Source organism: Orbicella faveolata, unplaced genomic scaffold (assembly GCF_042242905.1).
Source record: "Orbicella faveolata isolate gen_17 unplaced genomic scaffold, um_ofav_v1 contig_12, whole genome shotgun sequence".
Lineage (NCBI taxonomy): Eukaryota > Metazoa > Cnidaria > Anthozoa > Scleractinia > Merulinidae > Orbicella > Orbicella faveolata.
Window position 1 is genome coordinate 22,388,390 of NW_028301539.1, and position 26,763 is coordinate 22,415,152.

At 40.2% G+C, this 26,763-nt stretch overlaps 4 protein-coding genes across 4 annotated transcripts; 2 read left to right on the top strand and 2 right to left on the bottom strand.

Annotated features, from left to right (window-relative positions):
- Positions 1-3,659: 3,659 nt before the first annotated feature.
- LOC149117206 (BTB/POZ domain-containing protein 6-like) lies at positions 3,660-7,156 on the top strand. The gene has a single exon (XM_089282867.1). The coding sequence runs from the start codon at positions 3,749-3,751 to the stop codon at positions 4,802-4,804; it is 1,056 nt and encodes a 351-aa protein (XP_089138993.1). The 5' UTR covers positions 3,660-3,748; the 3' UTR covers positions 4,805-7,156.
- A 160-nt stretch (positions 7,157-7,316) lies between these two features.
- LOC149117207 (uncharacterized) lies at positions 7,317-9,261 on the bottom strand. Its single transcript, XM_089282866.1, has 4 exons — positions 9,162-9,261; positions 8,787-8,934; positions 8,433-8,584; positions 7,317-8,119 (listed from the first exon to the last, which is right to left on the bottom strand). Exons 1-4 carry the CDS (start codon positions 9,210-9,212, stop codon positions 7,739-7,741), a joined length of 732 nt encoding a protein of 243 aa, XP_089138992.1. The 5' UTR covers positions 9,213-9,261; the 3' UTR covers positions 7,317-7,738.
- Positions 9,262-18,193: 8,932 nt separating this feature from the next.
- On the top strand, positions 18,194-23,536 carry LOC149117208 (BTB/POZ domain-containing protein 6-like). Its single transcript, XM_089282864.1, has one exon. The coding sequence runs from the start codon at positions 18,287-18,289 to the stop codon at positions 19,343-19,345; it is 1,059 nt and encodes a 352-aa protein (XP_089138990.1). The 5' UTR covers positions 18,194-18,286; the 3' UTR covers positions 19,346-23,536.
- On the bottom strand, positions 23,360-26,615 carry LOC110060073 (poly(A) RNA polymerase GLD2-like). Its single transcript, XM_020766828.2, has 3 exons — positions 26,231-26,615; positions 24,982-25,198; positions 23,360-24,342 (listed from the first exon to the last, which is right to left on the bottom strand). Exons 1-3 carry the CDS (start codon positions 26,546-26,548, stop codon positions 23,885-23,887), a joined length of 993 nt encoding a protein of 330 aa, XP_020622487.1. The 5' UTR covers positions 26,549-26,615; the 3' UTR covers positions 23,360-23,884.
- Positions 26,616-26,763: the final 148 nt, after the last annotated feature.

Consider the following 26,763-nt stretch of genomic DNA (forward strand, 5'->3'; position numbering starts at 1 on the left):
GGGTTTACGGTCATCTTAGATACTCTGTGAATGTTGTTATTTCTTACAAAGTAATAATATTCATCAAACATTGATAAATAGATCGTAATTAATTAATGATTAATAACTAAATTTTAATATTTAGAGAGGAAGCGAAATATCATGGTGGTCCTCTATCCAGGTCGAATTAGAATTTGGAGATGTTGGTTTTTAAGGAGAGTGGATAACCTTAGTATCTGGAGGAAAACCCTCGGAGGAAGGCGAAAACCGACAACAAACGTACTCAACCATGGACTCCTAATCAAGACACATATGACACTGGGCCGGATTCGAATCCGGGATGTATTTTCGGAAGGCGAACGCTCTCCCTCAGCTGTACCATCCCTGTTCCCCTTATAGAGATTTTTGCGAAACAGTAACAGAAAAAATTAAAAGACGAGAAGCTCAAATCGTGTTAATTTCCAGGTGGTATACTTATGTGGAAGATAGCAAACTCATTAAACCCGCTGGGGTGGGTGGGGGACTCCCATACGAAAAGATCGGGGATACTAGTCGGAAAAATTGAATTAAACCCCTAAAGGAGAAAAGGAGACCAAAGCTTGACCCCTAAAAGATACCAGTTGAGGAGGCTTACTACGGTTTTGATGGATTACAACAGCCAACTTCTAACTCTTTTTGAAAAAAATTCCAGATGGTTTTCCTTTCTCTATTGACTATTTGCTTAAGTCTTGTACAATTCTATGTGAGACTTGAACAATTTAAGCTGATTTAAACGTCAACAAATGGCCAAAATAAACAACCGATTACCTAGGGAGAGACTAGGCACTAGTAGATTAAATGATGTTTTTTCTCGAAATCTACCCGTATGACCCCACCTCAAAATTTCCGGAATTAGAAATTGGCTCTAACTCAACATTCATGCAAAGTAAAACAAAAATCTGTAAGACAGATTTTTCGCAAACTAAGAAAATTTGATATCAAAAATAGCTCCAAATTTGTCTTACAGATTTTTTTAAAAGTTATGGCTCTGAACGCGATTTATCTCTGCAAATCACGGTGAAAATTTCATCTTTGGTTGTACGGTAGATTTTTGGAGGGAAGGGAATTGAATTGCGCACGCACTTTATTTAAAAGCGTTCTCGTGTGATGCCATGTATCGCGTGTGAAGCAAGAGTAAATCAGAGCTCTTTTACAGGTTGTTTATTGGCCTTTTTTATCATATTTCTTTGGCCCCAGGCTTATAAACACATATTTGAAGGGAGTTTTAAACTATCGCTACGTACAACAAAGTGATTTAACGCTTTTCAAGTGCTGAAGTTGTTTTCGTTTTTTCTTAGGGTTACTTGCGTCCTCGCCCGCGCGACTAATACTGACGTCTGGCAGTCAGTCGTAGCGCGCGCTACTGAGTCCAGGAAAAACAGTACTTCAGGCAACTTGAAACGGTATAGGCCCTGATACCTTTGTTCAAGAAAGGAACTCCCGTTAATAGACGGAAATCGAGAGACCAGCAAAAGTTGAACCTAAAAATGGAAATAAGAGCTTGTTTTCTTGATTATTTCTTCGAGTGCACTCTAAAAGATGTTCTGACAGCTACGGTTAGTGGCGTTTCGTCCTGAACACTCTAAGTGGTAACAGACTCCTTGATTTATACCGCTAAGCGAGACAACGAGCATCCCCAGCCTTTTCATAGTATGCCGGGAGTTTCCCCCTCCCTGCCGGGTTACTTAAGGCTAACACTGTAGTACGGGTCCATATAATTTTCATACACCAATTGATCAGAACGGACATTGACAGATTTGAAGTGAACATAGGCGCCCTGCGAATGCTGTCTGTTCTTACTCCGGCAGTAAGCCGAAAAATGTATCTCATCATGATTAGATGCGATGCGTTTTCAACTTACAATGCCGACCTAAAGGTAGCAAACATGTGGATCTTCCTGCATGACTATCGAGGTTGAACTGGGCATCGAAAAACAGTCCCAAAAATGGTTCATCAGCATTTTATTTCCCCTAAATGTTAGCAACTCAGGTCAACTGAAAACTGATCACCTAGAGAAGATATATGACACTACACACAGTCAATAATAGGCAATCAGTAGGAGAGATTAAGACTGATAATGCTTCATGAATAGTGTAGTCTAACCTATCCTTAGCCTAAGTTTATTCGAGATTTTGGGATTTATATTTATTTCCTGATCAATTTCCTTGTGCTGTGTTCCTTGTCACGACACTGAACTCACAGTACCTCTCTCCTCTTCAGTGTATTTAACAATGATTCGCCAAAGGCGAAGTGAACATTGGTGAATATTCCACCGAGACGAAGTCGTGGTGAATATTCACCAAAGTTCACTGAGCCTGAGGCAAAATATAATTTTTTGAGGTGAATATCAAAGACTACAAAATAAGGGACTAAAACATAAAAACAAAGACGCAGTTCGTGTGCATACACGTATGCAGGCGTAGTTTTAATAATAAGCTTACATGTATATCGATTGTGAATCAATTTACTCATCGAGTTCGGCAGTAAAACGAACGAGCGAAACACCACGAAAAATAAATTCATCCAGTACCGTTGTTTTATCGTTGTTCACTTCATTCACAGTTGTCATCATCGTCTAAAAATGAGTAGCTTTAGTTTGAAGAAAAATAAATTTCGGTCAATCGCCCCGCCGGGCTGACCTACTGGCGATCAACATAACCACTGCGTTTACGATTCCTAAATGCCTTGAATGCGAGTTCTTGAAAAGATTGTGGGTCCAAGGGCGACAGGAGTCAATCTGATAAATTCTACATCTTTTCAAATATCCTGGACTTGGAGTGATGTCTTTCGAACAAATGAAAATTTCATTCACCAACTGTCCGCCATGTTTACTTGATTGCCGAGATGGTCAAAGGTTCCGAACTTAGTAACCAAGCCCCTAGTGGGGTGGATATAGCGTCATATGATGAGCTTTTTGACCAATCACAATGTCCATTTCTTGTATTTACCTCTGGAAATTATACTAAAGATGGATAAGCAGATGGATATAAATTCCAAGGGGGAAGTGATACTAGTACTTTGAACAGATCGCTTCATGCTACAAAACCTACCGAGAGAGGTAATCGGGAACTAATGACCTAGGTGAAATATGGAGACTAATTTTTACTAAAATTACCGAAATCGTCTTTACAGAGCCAAGAAAAATTTTGTCGTTAACCAGTATGGAGAAATTTGACAGGTGTAAAAGGGATCGCTAAAGTAGCAACGCATTTACGGCTAACCGCCAAGACGTTAGCCTGGCATCAACTGGTGCTCTCGATAAAATGTTGCCAGAGGTATGGGTAAAATTTCCAGGGATTTTAAGGCTTCAGGTACACAGCGCCGTTTAATTAAGTAAAGCAGACGTTTGCATACAGTTTCACAAATCTGTTGTCCTAGTGACAGTTTACATGTTTGAGAACAGACTTGTTTTTCCGTGTTGTTTTCAGTCTAGGACCTTAGACTAAATCTTCAAATCTCCATCTTAAATTACAGAACAGTAAAGAAAAGCAAATGTAGAAACAGTGGTTTTCGCAATTTCTGCCCGAAAAATATCTACCCAACTGGACCGCGCACTTGCTCGGTCAAATGGGGTGGAGGGGATATGGATACAAAATTGAGCCCGCGATGTGGAGTCGTTTTGCATGCGTGACGTTAACGTATTACCGTCGAAAGGAAAGTTTCATCTCGGTGGAATCTTAGCAGAGAATCGATCGCAAGTTTTATCAAACTCAAACTTAACAGCCCAAGGATGTCTCTCGATGTGTTCAGTGAAGATTATTGGAGTTCGACAGCTAGATGTACAATCAGAGAAAGATGTAAGTTTATGTTTAACAACAAGCTCTTGAGCGATGTGAAATTTGTCGTTCGAGACGCTGAAGGCGGAAGTGAAAGTATGAAGAAGATTCCAGCTCACAAGTTCTTGTTGGCGATCAGTAGCCCAGTATTTTATGCCATGTTTTACGGTGAATTGGCCGAGAAGAAAGATTCAATCGATATTTCTGATTGCGATCATCAAAGCCTGTTGGAGATGTTTCGTTTCATGTACAGCGATGAAGTGAACTTGAACGCAGACAATGTCATGCAAGTGCTGTATTTGGCCAAGAAATACATGCTTCCTTCCCTCGCTGACAAGTGCACAGAGTTCCTTGGTGAAAACCTGGATGCGTCAAACGTGTTCCATGTGTTGCCAGACGCACAGAAGTACGAAGAGAAAGATTTGGAGGATCATTGCTGGGAAGTGATCGATAAGGAGACGGAAGAAGCTGTGAAATCGGATGGCTTCATGACAATTGAAAAGTCAGTTCTGGAAGAATTGGTCGAGAGAGAATCGTTGAATGTGAAGGAGGTGGAATTATTCAAAGCTGTCGATTGCTGGGCTTCAAAGGAATGTAAAAAGCAAGGCCTAGCAGAAGAAGGTCCTGTGAAAAGAAGGATCCTCGGAGAACGGATCGTTAAGGCAATTCGTTTCCCTGTGATGAAAGAAAAGGAATTTGCTGATGTTGTACTTGACAGTGAGGTCCTTACACCAAGAGAGTCATTCGATATGGTGAAGTATTTTAATTCTCTGCTGAAGGTCCCAGAGGGGTTCTCTGAATCCACCCGAGCTGGTTGTCGTCGAACATCCCTAAGAGCGGCTGGGGCGACGGCTATTCTTCCTCCCCGTGTAGTCACTTTTGGATTAGGAAAAATACCCAAAGAGCCGAAAAAGAGACAATCCAGGGTATCTTGCCCTTGCGGAGGTACGACTTTCATAAAAGATGGGTTTCATAGATTTTGCTTTTCTTGTGGCGCAGCGATCGGTTAGTGTGGCGCCAACATCGCTGAGAGTAAGAGAAAGTAAGAGGAACATTTTTCGTCTTCTTCGTCGTGACTAAACTTTCACTGTAGTTAATTACAAAGAACTGGCAAACCCTGTTGATCTGTAAATCTGTAAAGAAGCAAATTTAATGAAGCAAATATCATGCTGCAACCTGCGATATCCAAGAATTGGTGAGGCGCCCTTAAGGACGTTCCATTCTTGTCCCCAGAGCCTCCGTTTCTTTTCGTCACGTGGTCGGAGAATGGGACGTTCACGCTAATTATTTCTGCGCATCCCTACTGCGCGCGCAAATAAATTCACATGCTACGTCATGCATCGAGCGCGCGCCAAGTAATAAAATGAACAATAATAGGGCAGGTGGCTAAAAAATAATGAAGATCTATCGATTAGAAGTTTGATTTGTTTGCGAAACGCACCATCGAATTTCGTTTTTTTAGCTCTTCGTTTATCTGTGCGACGGTTTCAAATGCCTCTTGAAGGGTTAAGATTTGTGAAAACGTTGGTAACATTTGTCTCCGTTGACTCACCTTCGATATTTTTAATTATTATATCGCTAGCTCCGTGAGCGGGCAAGATGAATCAAATCCTGCGCTGTGATTGGCTACCCGAGCTGACGAGATGAAACTATCTTGCCCGCTCGGGACTACCCGCCATGCCCCGCAAAAAATGTCCCGAAAGCCATATAATATATCCTTTATTAACCAAGCTTGTTCGGTCAAGATAGCTGGATATTGACCTCGTTCTTTTTTTGCAAGTTTATGGACCTCGACTCCGTCTCGGTCCATAAACACGCAAAAAAAGAACTTGGCCAATATCCAGCCATCTTGACCTCACACTTGGTCAATAACCCATACCTGTAAACCCGTAGACCATGCTGAATTACGTGCGCCAATTTTTCACAATCAGGGTCGTTTTCCACACGTTTTATATGTGAAACGAAGTCGGGGACCTCCAATTTTGTTTGTATTTCTGACACAAGTAACTCATTATCTGACTGCATTAAAAACTTAAAAGATCTATCGAATGGAATATTTTTGGCGAACGTCCTTAATTTTACATGTTTGATTATTTCCCGAACAATGACCTCTGTATAAACTTGCCTCTTCCTTCGCTTCCATACCAGGGGTTTCAATGACATTAGTTATAAGCGGCCACTGAAGGTGTAATAGGCGGCTGTGATCACCAAATTAAAGGGGCCGTAAGGCCCCTTTTCCCTAGGGGGGTCTGGAGGCATGCTCCCCCCGAAAAATATGAAATCTGAAAGCTCGGAAATGCGATTTCCAGGGTTCTGGGCATAAAAAAGCGTGCTGTTGATGGGTATTTTTATTGACCACAAAGCAGGATTTTTTTTGACAAACTATTAATTTTTTGATGCAGAGGTGCATTATGAATACCTTTCTTGGCAAATATCTCTCAGTGACACTTGATATCCACTTAGGCAGTACTTTCTTTGAAGTCCTTTCTTAAAACAAGCACAACTTCTCTGCTAATCATTCAAATGTACCAACAGGGCAACAAACTGATTGCCTATTGTTTATGTTTAATTTTTTTAAGACAATGAGCCTTTTGTTGTCTGTTCCTTAGGGATTTTTCGTCCGGTTTCACGAAATTATACTCGGGTCATATCGGATTTAGTCGGCAAATTGTCACTGATGACATATTTTCCCTAAGGGTAACCTACTTGGGAAAACAAAGACAAACCATTCGGGGGTGGGTCAGTAAATTTCAAGAGCACGTCAACAGCTTTGACTAAACTTTTGTAATACCACGCGCGCATGTTTCGGCCTTACTAGCTCAGCCTAACTGAACTTTACTTTTATTTAAGTCGTTAATTAAAATAATTGATACTTAGAATATAGCTTGTATTATCCGTGTTTTAGCAAGCAAGCGGCGGTCAGTAGCTGGAAGCGATGAGAACGGTTTCTCTTTAAATTTACTTCGTGCATGGCTTAATAGTTATTTAACCAATTGCGCATGGATCTACGAAAACCATAAACGAAAACAGAACTGTTGTCGATCGGCAAGAAGAAAAGTTTACCTTTTGCACCTTTCCACGTTTAAATGATTTCGCTGTTCGCTCATTGATTGCTCGACTGCTAAAAAAAACTCAGAAAAGAAAAAAACAATACAGTGAAGACACACCGCTTGATTTTTGTTTTCTGGTCTATTGAAGCAAGTAAACATCGTTGTTGAAGGCAAAACAAAACGTGCGATTTCGCACCTTTTTCCGTTTCAGTGATTTTTTTCTCCGGTTGGCCAAAAATTCTGAAACAAAAATCTTTATCATCACCGCTCGATTTTTCTTTTTTGGTCTCAGAAAACTCAGAAACTCAAAACTCAGAAGAGAAAAGAAAAAAAATACAGTGAATACACAACGCTCTATTTTTGTTTTTTGGCCTATTGAAGCAATTAAATATCGTTGTTGAAGACAAGACAAAAGGTGCGATTTTCGCACCTTTTTCCGTTTCAGTAATTTTATTCTCCGGTTAGCCAAAAATTCTCAAACAAAAATCTTTATTGTCGCATTAGGTGAGCGAAAAAAAAATAGTGTGACTTGTTTGGAATTGCTTGGGCAAACCGTTGTTTTTTTATTCCTTATTCCTTTTTTCGTGACGACTCCCTACCTCGCGCGCGCTCATGTTTGTCGCCGATTTGTTTCTGCCCACGCGACGCCGCTCAAATATAAACGAAGGCGGGCCATTCACTAATTTGGGGTATTGTTCTGCAGTTGAAAAGCTCATAAATTTTATCAATGATACTTGCATAAATAGCCTCGTAAACGCAAGCCATAATCACTTTAGACAATCCCTGATTGAGAGAAGAGCTAAGGAAAATGAGTAAGTTTTATGAAGTGTCGAAAGTGCTCGATAAGCGCACGGACGCTCACGGTCGTGTTCAGTATCTTGTTCGCTGGCGTGGCTATGGAAAGAAGAACGATAGCTGGGTGGATGAAGCCGATACAAACGAGCGCCTAAAACAAGTCTTTAGGACACGCCACCAAGGAACTCCAGGCTTGCTGCAGACCTTGGCTGTGTTAGTTGCAGAGAAGCTGAACATGAAGAAACCACCAACAACCAGCATCGTGAGACGTGCGTCCGTTACCATGCCGATGGATGCCGAGACCTTTAAAGAGTTGTTCGGTGGACTTCCTTCCGCGCCAAATCTCTTGCGAGCGACGAAGTTTTCTTCTTCATCTGAGCTGTCTGGACTGGCAGGCACTTTCGACTTCACGTAACTTCTCCGTTTTCTTTTGAGGTTGTGGCATCGGGCAAACATCATCCTGTTTTCTTGTTCCATGACCTTTAAGAAAAGACAACACTTATTGTTTTGATTTAAAAATGTAGCAGCTTATAAGTTATTTATCCCTTGTAATTTGTGATGGTTATAATACTGAGTCAAGTAAAATTCAGGGAGTAATCATGCAAGTATTTTGAAATTACAAGATGAATTCTACAACGATTAATCCTATCGCAAACATTTATAGTATCAATAGATAGCAATTTTTTTAGAGTAGGAGGACATCAAGAGACTCTTTTATGGAAAAAATGTCGAAATTTATATTTACAAACCAAGAATTTTGTTACAGGTAGATAACGTTAAATGCTTTGCCTACCTGAACTGTGTATTTTGAGTTTTTTCCTCCTTTTTGTGATCCACGATGGAATGCCTGGGATTGCCAATGGTTCTTTTTTTCCACAGGCTGGCAATTAAACTGCATCAAAGTACCATGCATCTCCAGAAACTGTGGTACATGATATACAAATGCTGAAAAAAAAAATACTAAATTTATTTTTATACCACAAAGTTTCACTTAGAAGCTACCTACTTATATAAGTACAATCACTTTCAGGCCTATCTATCTGCTAATAATAAAAACTAGATGCATTGTGAAATTATTATTTAATTTCATCATCATTACTTCCATCCAGAAAGACATTTGTTAAGAGAATAATTTTTGTTGACGTACTGTGAATGTAGGGGGTGATGTCGTCATCATAGTAAATTTCAAGAAAGAGCTTTCCCCACTCCCGCACATGTTTCTTAAAGCTCTGAGGCTGAAGGTAGTCAGGATCATTTTCTTGAACCTGCAGTGCCCGCATCAAAGTCTTAAAACCCTACAACAAAAAGCAAATGCAGATAACAATTAAACATCATTATTAATTGTCTGTACTAAAAAAGGGCTGCCACTTGACAGAAAAATAAAAATTTTCTGCCTTTTCTCCAAAGTGTTTTTGGATAGTTGGGGAATTGTTCAATAAAACTGATGCCTGATATTTGCAGCTTAATTCCAAAGAAGTCAATAGCAAAAGGTGGATAGAGCTTGTGCTTGCAAGCAACTTACATTCCACAAATCATCTATGCCCTCTGCATCTTCGGTACCCACAGCTTCCATAACATTCTTAATGTTCAGTTTCTCCAAAACGTTTTGCAATTCTTTTCCTGATGTTCACGTTTGGCGCCTTCTCTATCTTAAACTTGGAAAACATTGCCTAGAAAACTTTTTTTTCGACGATCTAAACACGAGCGAAATGGTTGTTGTCAAGTGACAATAGCGAAATGATTGTTGTCAAGCACGCGTCTCTATAACCATTTACCTCATTAGAATAACTAGAACTCAATGACCATTCATGACAACAAGAAAACAATGGTGTCAACTAAGCGCGAATTTCAAAGACGCTCAGCTGCACTCAAAACATGTTATACGCCGGTAACTTTTTTAAATAACCAATTCGGAGAACAAGCTGAATAGAGGTCTTCATTAGAACTTTATTCATGTTGTGCACAAGACCTGACAATGGTTAGCGGCACGCGCTTCTACATGGAAAGTAAAGTTTTTGTCAATTAATGGTTTGTTGACGATTAAGAGACAAAGACGATAAAACAATACACAACTAGCCACGAAAGCGTTCAAGTTATGAATACTTTAGTGGAACTAATGCAATGAAAGTGTTTGGTAACTAAATTCCCCAAGAATCCTGTCACCATTTCTTAGATTGACTAATTATAAACTTTAATATGTTTGGAAAGAGTAAAAATCGATTAGTTTGAATTGGGGGAGTAACAGCACTAATAGCGCAATTGTGTTTTTGAATAACACGAAAGGCGCTTTTGTTTTCTTATACTTAAAGACATTCAATAATTTTATCATGACAATTTAACCCTCCCAAGAGTTTACTGATATTTCGAACATAATTGATAGTGGCGGAAACTACGGCAGTTCGTCGCTGCAAGTAGGCTACTTTCCACGCAGCGTGTTTGGCTTACTAGCGGCTGGCCTATTGCAGAGCATTAAACAGACCAGAAAAAAAGGCTTATTTCTTCGCTTCACTTTTCTTTGCCGATGACTGGGTTTTACTTGCAGTTTATTTTTCGCTTTTTCATTTGTATTTTAAAATACACACCCTGGCAATTTAAGCGTGCGTTTCTGAACGTTGGCGTTCGCCGGTTTGCAACAAGAAAGAAATAACTTCTACAGCCCGCGCTTCATGTAACAAATTTTCCCTTCCGTACCCCGGAAAAATGTCGCTGTACTGAGCGACATTTCCCCTACCCCACCACGAGAAGGGTGATATTGTCAGCATCTGGTCGTCAGCGAAGATTTTGAATCTCGCGCTCGGAAATTGGCTGAGAGTCGGTTCTTTGTTCTAGAAACAATAGCGCCTTTCAAGCTGCAAACAATAAACAATGCCCATAAACGGTGTGCCATTGTCCAAAAATTAAACACAAAGTCTGATATGCCGCGAAACTGCCAAGCTGTTAGCTTGGCGATCCGTCAATAAAGTATCGCGGTCAGAGTTAAGGGTGAGAATGTCCAATTATTTTCTGTCTGCAGACACACAGCGCTTCTAATTACCTAAAGCAGGTACTTGCCTACAATTTTCCAAAAGTTTTGTTCTAGTTAGAACTTTATTGTTTGCCCTGAAAACAATCTTATTTTCCGTGTTTGACATTACTCGCTTATCTTAGACTAAACATCCAAATCCCCTCTTGTAGAGGTTGTGATGCTTTCAAACCGATTCTCGCTGATCGACGTATGTACGTTACCAACATACTAACTATTCAAAGCTGTCGATTGCTGGGCTACAATGCAATGTAAAAGGCAAGGCCTAAACGCAAATGGTTATGGGAAGAGAGAGATCCGTGCAGAACGGATCGTTAAAGCAATTCGTTTCCCTCGGGCTGTGATGGAAGAAAAAGAATTCTTCAATGTTACGTTGTCCTTGACTAGTGGGATATTCTCACAAGGAAAAAGTCACTCGACATTATGAAAAATTTTAATTCTGTACTGAAGTTGCCAGTGGGGTCCAATTTTATTAGTGTTGTATACTATTAGGTGTTACCCTCGATAAATAAAGAGTTTATTTATTTACTAGATGTCGTGACCGAGTCGAGATTTTTGAAGTTTCAAGGACTAGTTGTGGGTGTCAAGGACTAGTTCAACCAATCAAAATTATCCTTTACTTCGCGGTTAGATATGGATTCATCATATATTTTACTGCAATGAAATGAAATCATATCACAGTTCACGGCTAACCTTTTTGCAGAAAAAAAACTGAAAAACGAGTAGCTCAAATATGTCGAATTAACTCCAGTAAGCACAAAACTAACATTGCATACCCCTTTAATTTTCATAGACCAGATCAGATCAGAACAGATTTAATTTGGAATGCAGGGTTTGCGGTCATCTTAGATACTCTGTGAATGTTGTTATTTCTTACAAAGTAATAATATTCATCAAACATTGATAAATAGATCGTAATTAATTAATGATTAATAACTAAATTTTAATATTTAGAGAGGAAGCGAAATATCATGGTGGTCCTCTATCCAGGTCGAATTAGAATTTGGAGATGTTGGTTTTTAAGGAGAGTGGATAACCTTAGTATCTGGAGGAAAACCCTCGGAGGAAGGCGAAAACCGACAACAAACGTACTCAACCATGGACTCCTAATCAAGACACATATGACACTGGGCCGGATTCGAATCTGGGATGTATTTTCGGAAGGCGAACGCTCTCCCTCAGCTGTACCATCCCTGTTCCCCTTATAGAGATTTTTGCGAAACAGTAACAGAAAAAATTAAAAGACGAGAAGCTCAAATCGTGCAAATTTCCAGGTGGTATACTTATGTGGAAGATAGCAAACTCATTAAACCCGCTGGGGTGGGTGGGGGACTCCCATACGAAAAGATCGGGGATGCTAGTCGGAAAAATTGAATTAAACTCCGAAAGGAGAAAAGGAGACTAATCCGGGCGCCGTTCAAGCTTTACTTGACCCCTAAAAAATGTCAGTTACTCTTTTTGAAAAAAGTTCCAGATGGTTTTCCTTTCTCTTGTGACTATTTGCTTAAGTCTTGTACAATTCTATGTGAGACTTGAACAATTTAAGCTAATTTAAACGTCAAGAAATGGCCAAAATAAACGACCGAGTACCTAGGGTGAGACTAGGCACTGGTAGATTAAATGATGTTTTCCTCGAAATCTACCCTTATGACCCTTCCTCAAAATTTCAGGAATTAGAAATTGGCTCTAATTCAACATTCATGCAAAGTAAAACAAAAATATGTGAGACAGATCTTTCGCAAACTAAGAAAATTTGATATCAAAAATAGCTCCAAATTTGTCTTACAGATTTTTTTAAAAGTTATGGCTCTGAACGTGATTCATCTCTGCAAATCACAGTGAAAATTTCATCATTGGTTGTACGGTAGATTTTCGAAGGGAAGGGAATTGAATTGCGCATGCACTTTATTTAAACGCGTGCTCGTGTGATGCCATATATCGCGTGCGAAGAAAGGGTAAATTAGAGTAGTATAGGACGCTTATATGACTAGTAACCAATCAGGAGCCGAGAAAGACAATAGGCTATTGTTTGGAGAACAATGGACGCTATTGTTTTCCAAATCCAAGATGGCGCTATATATTTTCAGCCAATCAGGAGCCGAATTAAGAACAATGGATGCTATTGTAATAGTAGTAGTAATAGTAATAGTAATAGTAATAGTAATAGTAATAGTAATAGTAATAGTAATAGTAATAGTAATAGCTAGTATTAATAGACGCTCATATGAGCGGTAACCAATCAGGAGTCGAATTAAGAACAGTGGATGCTATTGTTTTCCAAATCCAAGATGGCCGTCACAAATTTCAGCCAATCAGGAGCCGAATTAAGAATTCAAGATGGCGGCGCCCACGAAAGTCGGCCATGTTGGAAAATAGCCCACCAGCCTCGACGGAGGACTGGGATCGGTCTCACGGATTTCCATGGCGACACAAATCACGCCAGGGTCACGCAAAAAAATGTCATGCAACTTCAAACTCGATACTTACAGTGTCCTGTGGTCCTAAACGACAGAGGTCCGGTATTTAAAAACCAAACATCATACAATGTCAAATGTCGCGAACTTTAATATCAACACTTTTTGGCTAACATTAAAAGATATGACGTCATTGCCAGGTTGATCGAGTAAAAAGACCGGTTTCCATCGTCATCGCACAATGTTTCAAATGAACTTTAATGTCCAAAACGTTTGCGCTAAAATTACAGAAAGCTGGTCATTGTGTCTCAAATAAGATAACACTATCAAAAAATGGAACAGAAATAATTTGATCTAGCGTGAATGCAATCCTAGACGAGTAGCGAATAATAAGCGAAGACAAAAATTATAGGCTAAAAGGTGAGAAGAAAAAAAATACAATTGAAATGCTTCAAGTGAAAATGAATTGCTAATGGCAGTTTGCAATAAAATCTAAACTCCTTGATCTCGACTGTTCCCTTGAGAAAAGCATCATTCAAAGGAATCTTGAACAAACAAAAGGCATTTTGGGCGACCACTGAAGAATTAACATAATTCGTCAGAGATGAAACATGGAATAAATTAAAACCGAAAAGCACATGTTTAGAAGCTGAAATCATGATAGACTGTATCTTAACCCTTGAGAATAAAATCAAAGGAATTTCAAACAAACGTTTCGCGCTTGAAGTAAAGATTTAACTTCATTTACAAACACTGCAAATCGCTCCTAATTCAACAATTATAGTTGTCTAAGCGGGTTTCCAATAGCGCCAATATAAATCACTTACATCAAATATAGTCCTTTCTTTCAAAGCGTCACACAACTAGCAATCGCTCAACTCCATAGCCACGAAGACAGGAAAGAATGTCACGCTTAGAAAAGAAGACGTGTGCTGAACGTTGTCACAAGTAAAATGAATTCTATCAAGACCGATTGACTTATAAACGGGTATTCACAAAACAATAAACAATGTCGCGTGGTTAACAACCAATGGGAGGATAGGGGATGGGGGGTACACGTGGTCAAGAATCAATGAGAAGACGGGGGGATAAGGGGTTATATCGCACAGTAATGTCATTAAATTGTTATAAGCAAAACAGAGTCTGAGTCTTTACAACGTTTATTGAATAGTAACTCAAAAGAAAGAATTGATTATAATTTTAACTCTTAAAGTCTTGACCGGTTACAAAGTGTTGGGAACTAAACTCGTTTCCAGTTACTCAGACTCTTGGTCCCTGGCCCCAAAACGAACGATATTCTGCCCTAGTTTTCTTTGCTTTTGGTCATGAAGTCTTTGCCTGATCCGTTCCTTATTCTTGGCAAATAATTATTAATGATTTAGTTGATCGTTACGATCCTGGAAGAAAGGGAAAACAAAGGACTTGAGGAGGAAGAGGATGAAAAGGTGGGAGAGGAGGAGGAGGAGGAGTTGAGGAGGTGGAAGAGGAGGAGGTGGCGGCGGTGGGGCGATGGCGGTGGCGGTGGTGGTGGTGATGGTGAATGTGGTGGTGGTGTAGGTGGTGGATGTGGCGGTGGTGGTGAATATGGTGGCTGTGGTGGTGGTGGGATGTGGTGGTGGTGGTGAATGTGGTAGTGGTGGCGGTGGTGGTGGTGTAGGTGGTGGTGGATGTGGTGGTGGTGTGGTGGTGGATGTGGTGGTGGTGGTGTAGGTGGTGGTGGATGTGGTGGTGGTGGTGTAGGTGGTGGTGGATGTGGTGGTGGTGGTGTAGGTGGTGGTGGATGTGGATATGGTGGTGGTAAATGTGGTGGTGGTGGTGTAGGTGATGGTGGTGGTGGTGGGATGTGGTGGTGGTGTAGGTGGTGGTGGTGGTGGTGGTGGTGTAGGTGGTGAATGTGGCTGTGGTGGTGGATGTGGTGAATATGGTGGATGCGGCGGTGGTGGTGAATGTGGTGGTGGTATAGGAGGTGGTGGTGGTGAATGTGGTGGTTGTGATGGTGCATATGGTGGTGGTGGTGGTGGGATATGGTGGTGGTGGTGGTGTAGGTGGTGGATGTGGCTGTGGTGGTGGATGTGGTGAATATGGTGGATGCGGCGGTGGAGGTGAATGTGGTGGTGGTATACACTGTAAGTATCGAGTTTGAAGTTGCATGACATTTTTTTGCGTGACCCTGGCGTGATTTGTGTCGCCATGGAAATCCGTGAGACCGATCCCAGTCCTCCGTCGAGGCCGGTGGGCTGTTTTCCAACATGGCCGACTTTCGTGGGCGCCGCCATCTTGAATTCTTAATTCGGCTCCTGATTGGCTGAAATTTGTGGCGGCCATCTTGGATTTGGAAAACAATAGCATCCATTGTTCTTAATTCGACTCCTGATTGGTTACCACTCATATGAGCGTCTACTACTACTAGCTATTACTATTACTATTACTATTACTACTACTATTACAATAGCATCCATTGTTCTTAATTCGGCTCCTGATTGGCTGAAAATATATAGCGCCATCTTGGATTTGGAAAACAATAGCGTCCATTGTTCTCCAAACAATAGCCTATTGTCTTTCTCGGCTCCTGATTGGTTACCGGTCATACAAGCGTCCTATACTACTAATTAGAGCTCCTTTACAGGTTGTTTGTGGACCTTTTTATCACATTTCTTTGGCCCCAGGCTTATAAACACATGTTTGAAGGGATTTTGAAACTATCGTTACGTACACCAAGGTGATTTAACGCCTTTCAAGTGCTGAAGTTGTATGTTTTCGTTTTTTCTTAGGGTTACTTGCGTCCTCGCACGCGCGACTAATACTGACGTCTGGCAGTCAGTCGTAGCGCGCGCTACTGAGTCCAGGAAAAACAGTACTTGAGCCACCTTGAAACGGTATAGGCCCTGATACCTCTGTTCAAGAAAGGAACTCCCGTTAATAGACGGGAATCGAGAGACCAGCAAAAGTTGAGCCTAAAAATGGAAATAAGAGCTTGTTTTCTTGATTATTTCGAGTGCACTCTAAAAGATGTTCTGACAGCTACGGTTAGTGGCGTTTCGTCCTCAACACTGTAAGTGGTAACAGAATCCTTGATTTATACCGCTAAGCGAGACAACGAGCATCCCCAGCCTTTTCATAGTATGTCGGGAGTTCCCCCTCCCTGCCGGGTTACTAAAGGGTAACACTGTAGTGCAGGTCCATATAATTTTCATACACCAATTGGTCAGAACGGATATTGACAGATTTGAAGTGAACATAGGTGCCCTGCGAATGCTGTCTGTTCTTACTCCGGCAGTAAGCAGAAAAATTTATCTCATCATGATCAGATGCGATGCGTTTTCAACTTACAACTCCGACCTAAAGGTAGCAAACATACGGATCTTCCTGACTATCGAGGTTGAACTAGGTATCGCAAAACAGTCCCAAAAATGGTTCATCAACATTGTATTTCCCCTAAAAGTTAGCAACTCAGGTCAACTGAAAAACTGACCACCTAGAGAGGATATATGACACTACACACAGTCAATAATAGACAATCAGTAGGAGAGATTAAGACTGATCATTCTTCATGGTTAGCGTAGTCTAACCTATCCTTAGCCTAAGTTTATTCGATATTTTGGGATTTATATTTATTTCCTGATCAATTTCCTTGTACTGTGTTCCTTGTCACTACACTGAACTCACAGTACCTCTCTCCTCTTCGGTGTATTTAACAATTATTCGCCGAAGGCGAAGTGAACATTGGTGAATATTCCACCGAGACGAAGTCGAGGTGAATATCCATCAATGTTCATTGAGCCTGAGGCAAATAATTGTTTTAGCATAATTTTTAGAGGTGAAAATCAAAGACTTCAAAATAACGGACTAAAACATAAAAACACAGACGCAGTTCGTGTGCGTACACGTATGCAGGCGTAGTTTTGATAATAAGCCTGCATGTACATCGATTGTAAATCAATTTACTCATCGAGTTCGGCAGTAACACGAACGCGCGAAACACCACGAAAAATAAATTCATCCAGTACCGTTGTTTTATCGTTGTTCACTTCATTCACAGTTGTCATCATCGTCTAAAATGAGTAGCTCTAGTTTGAAGAAAAATAAATTTCGGTCAATCGCTCCCGCTGACCTGCTGGCGATCAATGTAGCCACTGCGTTTACGATTCATAAATGCCTTGAATGCGAGTTCTTGAAAAGATTGTGGGTCCAAGGGCGACAGCAGTCAATTTGATAAATTCTCCATCTTTTCAAATATCCTGGACTTGGAGTGATGTCTTTCGAACAGATGAAAATTTCATTCACCAACTGTCCGCCATGTTTACTTGATTGCCGAGATGGTCAAAGGTTCCGAGCTTAGTAACCAAGCCCCTAGTGCGGTGGATATAGCGTCAGATGATGAGCTTTTTGACCAATCACAATGTCCATTTCTTATATTTAGCTCTGGAAATTATACTAAAGATGGATAAGCAGATGGATATAAATTCCAAGGGGGAAGTGATACTAGTACTTTGAACAGATCGCTTCATGCTACAAAACCTACCGAGAGAGGTAATCGGGAACTAATGACCTAGGTGAAATATGGAGACTAATTTTACTAAAATTACCAAAATCGTCTTAACAGACCCAAGAAAAATTATGTCGTTAACCAGTATGGAGAAATCTGATAGGTGTAAAAGGGATCGCTAAAGTAGCAACACATTTACGGCTAACCGCTAAGACGTTAGCCTGGCATCCACCGGTGCTCTCGATAAAATGTTGCCAGACGTATGGGTAAAATTTCCAGGGATTTTAAGGCTTCAGGGACACAGCACCGTTTAATTAAGTAAAGCAGACGTTTGTATATATACAGTTTCACAAATCTGTTCTCCTAGTGCCAATTTACTTGTTTGAGGAACAGACTTGCTTTTCCGTGTTGTTTTCACACTAGGACCTTAGACTAAATCTTCCAATCTCCACCTTAAATTACAGAACAGTGAAGAAAAGCAAATGTAGAAACAGTAGTTTTCGCAATTTCTGCCCGAAAATTAAAATATCTACCCAACTGGACCTTGCACTCGCTCGGTCAAATGGGGTGAAGGGGATATGGATACGAAATTGAGCCCGCGATGTGGAGTCGTTTTGCATGCGTGACGTTAGCGTAACACCGTCGAAAGGAAAGTTTCATCTCGATGGAATCATAGCAGAGAATCGATCGCAAGTTTTATCAAACCCAAACTTAACAGTCCAAGGATGTCTCTCGATGTGTCCAGTGAAGGTTATTGGAGTTCGACAGCTAGATGTGCAATCAGAGAAAGATGTAAGTTTATGTTTAACAACGAGCTCTTGAGCGATGTGAAATTTCTCGTTCGAGACGCTGAAGGCGGAAGTGAAGGTACGAAGAAGATTCCAGCTCACAAGTTCTTGTTGGCGATCAGTAGCCCAGTATTTTATGCCATGTTTTACGGTGATTTGGCCGAGAAGAAAGATCCAATCGATATCTCTGATTGCGATCATCAAAGCCTGTTGGAGATGTTTCGTTTCATTTACAGCGATGAAGTGAACTTGAACGCAGACAATGTCATGCAAGTGCTGTATTTGGCCAAGAAATACATGCTTCCTTCCCTCGCTGACAAGTGCACAGAGTTCCTTTGTGAAAACCTGGATGCGTCAAACGTGTTGCATGTGTTACCAGACGCACAGAAATACGAAGAGAAAGATTTGGAGGATCATTGCTGGGAAGTGATCGATAAGGAGACAGAAGAAGCTGTGAAATCGGATGGCTTCATGACAATTGAAAAATCAGTTGTGGAAGAATTGGTCGAGAGAGAATCGTTGAATGTGAAGGAGGTGGAATTATTCAAAGCTGTCGATTGCTGGGCTTCAAAGGAATGTAAAAAGAAAGGGCTAGCTGCAGAAGGTCCTGTGAAAAGAAGGATCCTCGGAGAACGGATCGTAAAGGCAATTCGTTTCCCTGTGATGAAAGAAAAGGAATTTGCTGATGTTGTACTTGACAGTGAGGTCCTTACCCCGAGAGAGTCATTCGATATGGTGAAGTATTTCAATTCTTTGCGGAAGGTCCCAGAGGGGTTCACTGAATCCCCAAGAGCTGGTTGTCGTCTAGCATTCAAAAGATCGGATAGGATGAAGACGGTTTATTCTCCGCGGATAGTCGGTGTTGGATCAGGAAAAACATCCAAAGAGTCGAAAAACATACAATTCCGGATATCTTGCTTTTGTGGAGCTACGAAATTAGTAAGTGATGTGTATGGAAATACATCTTGCTGTTCTTGTGGTTCAAGGATCGGTTAGTATGGCGCCAACATCGCTGACAGTAAGAGAAAGTAAGAGGAACATTTTTTGTCTTCTTCGCCGTGACTAAGCTTTCACTGTAGTTAATTACAAAGAACTGGCAAAACCCTGTTGATCTGTTAATTTGTAGAGAAGCAAATTTAATTAAGCAAATATCATGCTGCAACCGGCGATATCCAAGAATTGGTGAGGGGCCCTTAAGGTGATTCCCTAGTAAAAGAACCCGCTATAGATTTCCGATGAAACTTGGTATGCTGTTTTCACAGCACAAGGAGATATTAAAAACGTAATAAAAAGAGAGGGTCACCCTGCTTGTTTTCACGCCATAATGCTGACAAATATAGTTATTAAGGTGACTTTTGGTAATCTTCGTGCGCAACAAATAAGCTCCATTATTTTTCAATGCAGCGTTTTATATGACACAGAGTTTGACTTCCTCTGATTGTTTATTTATCTACGTCCCAGAAAAGATGTCTTCAAATATCCAGCATTTTTTTATCCTTTGAAGGAAACATAATTTGGACATGCGCTGTTGAGCCCGTTATGTCTCTCTCTGTAGTATTTATTTCATTTGCCAAAAAAGTAGCCATATATAGATTTCTGATAATTTTTTTCTCAGTTATTGAGGATATTGTTCTCATTGAAATTACGAAATAAAAAGTGGGGGTCACCGTGCTCGTTTAAGAGAGAAGATACATTTATTTCGCTATCGAGCTTAGTTTGGGGGAAATCTCTTACGTTTTGTACGCGCGCACGCTCATGTGCAAGTAAATTCACATGCCACGTCATGCATCGAGCGCGCGCTAAGTAATAAAATGAACAATGATAGGGCAGATGGCCTAAAAAATGATGAAGATCTATCGATTAGAAGTTTGAATTTTTTGCGAAACGCACCATCGAATTCCGTTCTTTTTATCTTCGTTTATCTGTGCGACGGTTTTAAATACCTCTTGAAGGGTTAAGTTTTGTGAAAACGTTGGCAACATTTGTCTCCGTTGACTCACCTTCGATATTTTTAACTGTAAACCCTGTAGACCATGCTGAATTATGTGCGCCAATTTTTCAAAATCAGGGTCGTTTTCCACACGTTTTATATCTGAAACGAAGTCGGTGACCTCCAATGTTGTTTGCATTTGTGACACAAGTAACTCAGTATCTGACTGCAGTAAAAATTTTAAACAATCTATCGAATGGAACATTTTTGCGCGAACGTCCTTAATTTTGTATGTTTGATTATTTCCCGAACACTGACCTCCGTATAAACTTGCGTTTTCCCTCGCAACCCATACTGACTTAGCCTTCTCCATTTTGTTCCGTTGCCGAAGAAAACATATGGATTGTAAAAAGAAATGTTACAAACAGGGCTAAAAATTAACTTCAGTGCTTGGTCGCCACTAGGGCCAGTATCCCTGAACTCTTAGTGGCCCAGGCCAAAATGAAGTGGCCCTCAAATTTCCTCGACTAACATACAAAACATTTTTAAACCATTTTTACTTGAATAAATGACCCATGGCTTTTAACTTCTGCCCCCCAAAATGGATTAATTATTAATATACACTGAGTTATTGTTTAAATGAACACAATTTATTTCTTTTAAGTGTCTATTATGTCACTTATGTGCACTGCAGTTACATTTATAGGTATTTATTGATAAGTCTGTCAACGAATTCTCTCGCTGATTTATGATTCCGAGAATCCTCATGAAGCTTAATGGACTCCACTTTTAACTGGGCATTTCCGGAAACAAAACTATTCTTGTGACCAACTGTCGCGTCTGCAGCTGTTGCCTCTTTGCACACTTTGCAAAACATTAAGTTATCTTCGAACACTAACCATGGCCTTCCCTGTCTTTGGCTTTTCTCGTACAGTCGGTTACTCTCCAGAACATCGTCCTTGCTTTTGGCTTTTTTCGGCGGCGGCTGTTCACATCCAGAGAGGTATTTCCACATTTTGTATTCCAAACTCGAGCAGTTTGCCGATATTCGTGTTTCCAAATGTACCGCACAGACCTCTGGGTAAGTCTGGAGTCACGTGTCAATAAAATCAAAATGGCGTCTACATATCGGAGTGATCTAAAAACTCGATCACGAACGGCTTTGAATTTTGCACTTTAGAACTAACTTTTACTACAGATTGATGAACTTAGAGTTCAGGAAAGAACTGAAAGAAAAGAAAGATACTCCAAGGAAAGAGCATTTTATTTCATCTTTATTGTTATCCTTTGCGTACTTCTCAAATCGTAGTCGCCCTTCGGGCGATCAAACCTCAATTCTTAGTGGCCCTGGGCTCTGTTCAATCGCCACTGGCGGCCGTGCGACTGCCAAGTTTTAACCCTGTACAAAATTATATAATAGTACGTTAAGTCGAAATTTGTAAAATAGATCGAAGGGAATAAAAAATATAGGTTGATCGATCGAGATGTGCAGAATATCTGTTGATTAATAATATAATCCTAAACAGATTCATGTATGTCATTTTAATTCAAAGTATATAGGCGTAATTTAGTATTTCATAGTTTTATCATGAGTATATCAATTTTAATGTTATAGACATATGTTAGTATGTCGTATCGTAGATTAAGAGCCACAAGTTTATTAGTGTTGTGCACTATATTAGGTGCTACCTTCGGTAAATAAAGAGGTTATTTACCGCTAGATGTCGTGACCGAGTCGAGAGTTTTGAAATTCAAGTCGACGAAATGAAATACAGTCGAACTAAGTGAGGCGTACCACTCAAGATTAATTGATTATCGGAAAAGTGAACCCATTAATCGGTCCAAGAATACGGCTAATGGGTTTAATGTTCAAAAAAATCAATTTAATTTTGATTTTTGAAATTAATGACTAGCGACTTCAATATTCAAATAATCAATTCATTATTGCATTCTTGAAACGATTAGCGGGTTCAATATTCAAATAATCAATTTATTAATGTAATCTTGAGGGGTACGCTTCACTTGGTTTGACTGTAATACATCGAAAACGTTCTATCGCAGGTGCAATTGGGCGGCCGAAAACGTGTCTTTGATGAAATACAGCTGAATCATTAGTTGTACGAGTGGTACCAGTTGATTAGGCCGCTTTTGCATTACTGGCAAGCGTTACAATGGCTGCATGCTGCTGCATGCATCCTTTTACTTCGTTGAAACGTATCTGAAATGAATTTATGGAGGCAGCGTGGCCGACTGGTCGGCACTTCGGACTCGTAATCCAGTGGTCCCAGGTTCGAGTTCGGCTCAGCAGACCACTACCTGAATCTGTTTCACGGTAGCCCTGAGTTCAAAAAATCCCTGGCCACGCTTGTAAATAGCCAACTGGTTTGCCTCCGGCCTGTTGGGATTCTTAACAATGTTATGTTCATTTTGAATTATTTGTTTCAATTGTTTGCTCGGCCCCACTAGCCTTTGTGCTGTAAATACTGCCGGGGGCAAATAAAGGTTACACATATATTTTATATATTTTATCTGACATTTATCACTTGATGGTACTATTTGAATTTTAACTTTCACGACTTGAAACAAGAGATGGAATAAGCTCGAAATTTACAACAATGCCAGTTTTAATTTCGATAGAATTTAAGTATTTTGGTGTTCCGTTCGTGGTGGATATATGTCGTTGACGAAGACTTATGAAGAATTGCTGAAATTTTTACCGAAAGCTGACTAATAATAGCCAAAAAATTTAACCGACAGCTGAGATTCCAGCACCCCTATCCAGTCCGTCTTCCAGTAAACCGCAGATTTTATAATGGAGATCACGTTTTCTGTTTGACAAAGGGTGCTTTTTACTTTTGCTGCTTTTTGGTTACTTTCATGGCAAACGCCGAAGACAATTTCATGGTTAGATTCATTTCTGAACAACTGGGCAGTCGCACGTTAATATTTCATTTATCATCTTTCTTTCGATGTCGTTATTTAGGTACTGTTCTCAGTTCCTAAGCTCTTTTTTCTCCAGTTTAGTAGTCTTTTTCCAGTCTTTCTTTCTGATTATACTAGCTAAATACATAAGAAGTAGATAAGGCAAAAAGCCAACTGGCATGTTTTTATTGCCTGGATTGTATTTTATCATAATTTTATTGTATTTTATTGTAATTCTAACTACTTAAAAGTAGTGTGGCATGTGGTGTTAACTTTAATAATTCTTTGTGTATGGATTAGTTTTTTGTGTGTTCAGAATAAAAACTGAAAAACTAGCCTTTCTCTGCTTCGTTAATAAATGTATTACTTAGTGGCCCATGTAAACTAGTGTGCAAGTTATATTAGTTTACATTGGAAGAGGTGAAGTTAACAACACCACACAAAAAAACGCTTCTATGAAAAAAGTATAATGGATGGGAGAAATAATAAAAGAAAACAAAGTAAAGTAATTTTATGATCATGAGATCCAAGCTTCAAACAGTTACAGAACGGCACGAACATGACGAAAAGACACCGCTCTTTGTTCCTATAAAGTCTTTACACATCCAATATTTATGGCCTGAAAAGAGCCATAATGTTGTACTGTTCCAGAGTTTAACAGTACGTTTACCAAGTTCATAGCGTTAAAGAATCTCAGCTAAACGACAATGCACATACGCTAGCCTTTGTTTGGCTGTTTTGAAAGCCTGTTTTATAGCCCAGAACTGTTCATCTTTGTACACAGCGCGTGTGACATTTTTCCCATCGAACGGGTCTTCGATGCGAATTTTAGGGCGGGTCCACTTTTTATCATAGGGCACAGTTTTGGTGCCGGCCAGACGAACCGATAACACTTTATACCAATCAAAGTCGGTGTAAAAATTAAAAAAACCGACAAAAAGGCTTCCAAGGGAATCCGTATTAGATGACGTATATGAAGTAACGACTGATGGAAGGGAACCGCTGGTCAGCTTATCTGCGGTAGCGCTGGCACTGGTCGATGTGCTGAAGTGGGTTGGGCTGGAACTTTGTAAAGATGGAAGGACAGGTGGACTGCAACCTCTCTGTAAGTAATAAATAACCAACAGTACGATGGCGAAACCTAAATCAAGAGAAAGAAATATTAAGCAATGTTCTCAGAGCTTTAGCAAAGGCTCATCAAGTTTCAACAAAGGGAATCATTACCGTGACAGTTTTTGGATCAGTCTGATCGTATAAGTAAAAACTTTAGTATTTTATTTCTCCTTTTTCTGTGTAGTTAAATGTTTTAATCTTGATTGACAAGATATATCACAGTCATCAAACCGACTTGAGAAAGTATTTTTCTACATTTCCAAACGCCTCGAAGTTCGCCAAAAATATTTCGTTGTATGGATTATTTTAGCTCTCTTCTCGACTTTTGAAGTGTAATTATACTTGTTAGGATTAGCTATTTAGGGTCCTGTGTTAGGGTCTCTCGTGTTTGATATATGACTATCACAACCTTGAGCATGTGTGACCTAATATATCACTCCTTTTATAGCTTCAGTGCATTCCATAGTAATTTGTTACCAAAATAACCGTTATTTTTAAGGTTTCCATCAGAGAAAATATATCTTTTGGGTTTTGACTTTCGGAAGTCACGTTTTTGTGATAGTTCCCCCTTGTGAAAGTCAGTGTCGAAACCTGGCTAGCTAATTACAAAGTATGGCTCCAAAGACTATTTAATGTAAATAAAGAGCTACATCTATACGTCACTGACCCGATAGCTTGTGGTCATGCGCACCAGTGATTCCCGACATTTTGGCCCAGTACTTCACGATCACTACTAGGGGAGTGACCCTGGGGTCCATTTCACCATAACACTTCTGCAAGTACGTGTTGAATATAGAATTCTGGATGTCAACACTGATATCTCCCTCTAGTCTTTCACTCCGGTCATTGAGTTTCAATATAGGAACAACTGCACCATCGATCAGCTGAAATGACAAATACAACAGAACGCTTTCCTTATCAAGCTGCTCGTTATCAGGGTATCCATAGCGTCGAAATACACGATAGCAGTATAGTCCGTGTTGAACAAAACCTTAACCTGTGCCCCCACTGTACCCGTTTACTGCGCTAGATGTACTTAGCACGCAAATAAAGTTACTGACTTGCCGGCACGCAACGCTTTGCGCTTCGTCACGCAACACTGAATTAATATTGCGAATGCGGAAGTAAAAAAAGAGTAGTACGATACGCTGAACTCACAGATTAAAAAGCTGAAATAAGGCATTTTCACAGTCCACGGCACAGTCAGGTACATTTGGCGACTCTTTAGCTTTTCTTTGTATGCTTGTAAAGCGCAAGTAATGGGAAGGAGGTTAACAACAAAAGAAATTGACTGCTAGGATAATGATCTCGGTATTAAATAGTCGCGCCACTCCTTTTTATATCACTGATTATGTTAAATTGTTTCGTGTTAGTGTGCGGATTGAGCCTGCTGCCTACGACAAAGTGGAACTTTTCACAGTCACACTCTCTGCTTCCACGGCCTGTTTTCCTTCCTAGTCAAGCGTAAATTTTATTCATAATTTATCGCAACTGTCACCAATCCGACAAATGTGTCATTTGTACTAATGTAATGGACGATTCCAAAATGGCGTGATTGGAATGAGTAGATTGTACATACGTTCTTGGATAGTCGACAAACGAAAGCATTCGCAGCAAAACATTTGAAATAATTTTCTTTCATCACGGTATCTGAAATGTGTCTCAACATGACACTTCCATTGTGGTCAATTTATGACTGACCACAATTCTCCAACTGCAGCATATTTCCAAACTCGGCTCAACCAGTGTTTCATACATGGCCAAGGTATAAACATAGTTACTCAGGAAATCGAAGTTTACAATGAATGAGATAAACGGTGTTAATTGCTTAGTTATACATTACAACAGTTACCTCTGATTATAAACATGCGGCCATTTAATCTTATAGTCAGTTAAGCGCAAATGGTTGAAATTACCTCTGTGTCAATAAACAATCTTCTCCTCAGTGCATCCCGAATTCGCCTGAGAACTTGAACCCCACTGTCCATAAATCCATAATGCGTCATTCTTTCTGTTCTTATAAGCGTCATGTCCACATCAGATCCTTCGATGGCAAAGCCGTTTGTTGACGAACCCACCAGAACGAGTTGTCGAGTCGGGAACATTTCCTGTATGTTTTCCTCTAAGCTTTCGCACCATCTCCTCTTCTTTCTCGCTGTCGCCTCACTTTCCTTTACAGATTCAAACTTTTGCACGATTTCTCGGGTTAGAGATTCGCGTGAACGCAGAAACATGTTATTTGAAATGTTTGACAATCGAGTGTGAATCAGTTTCCCAGAAAACCAGACGGCTCAGCGAGACAAAGAGCAAATATTACTGTACCAAGGGAGGGGAGGCTAAGGCATAAATTGTAAAGTGCACTCGCTCGAAGGTAGTGTGGCACACCTGGGAATATGGGGCGCCGTTTGTAAATTTATTATTTAGACCGAATTTATGCCATTTCCCCCTT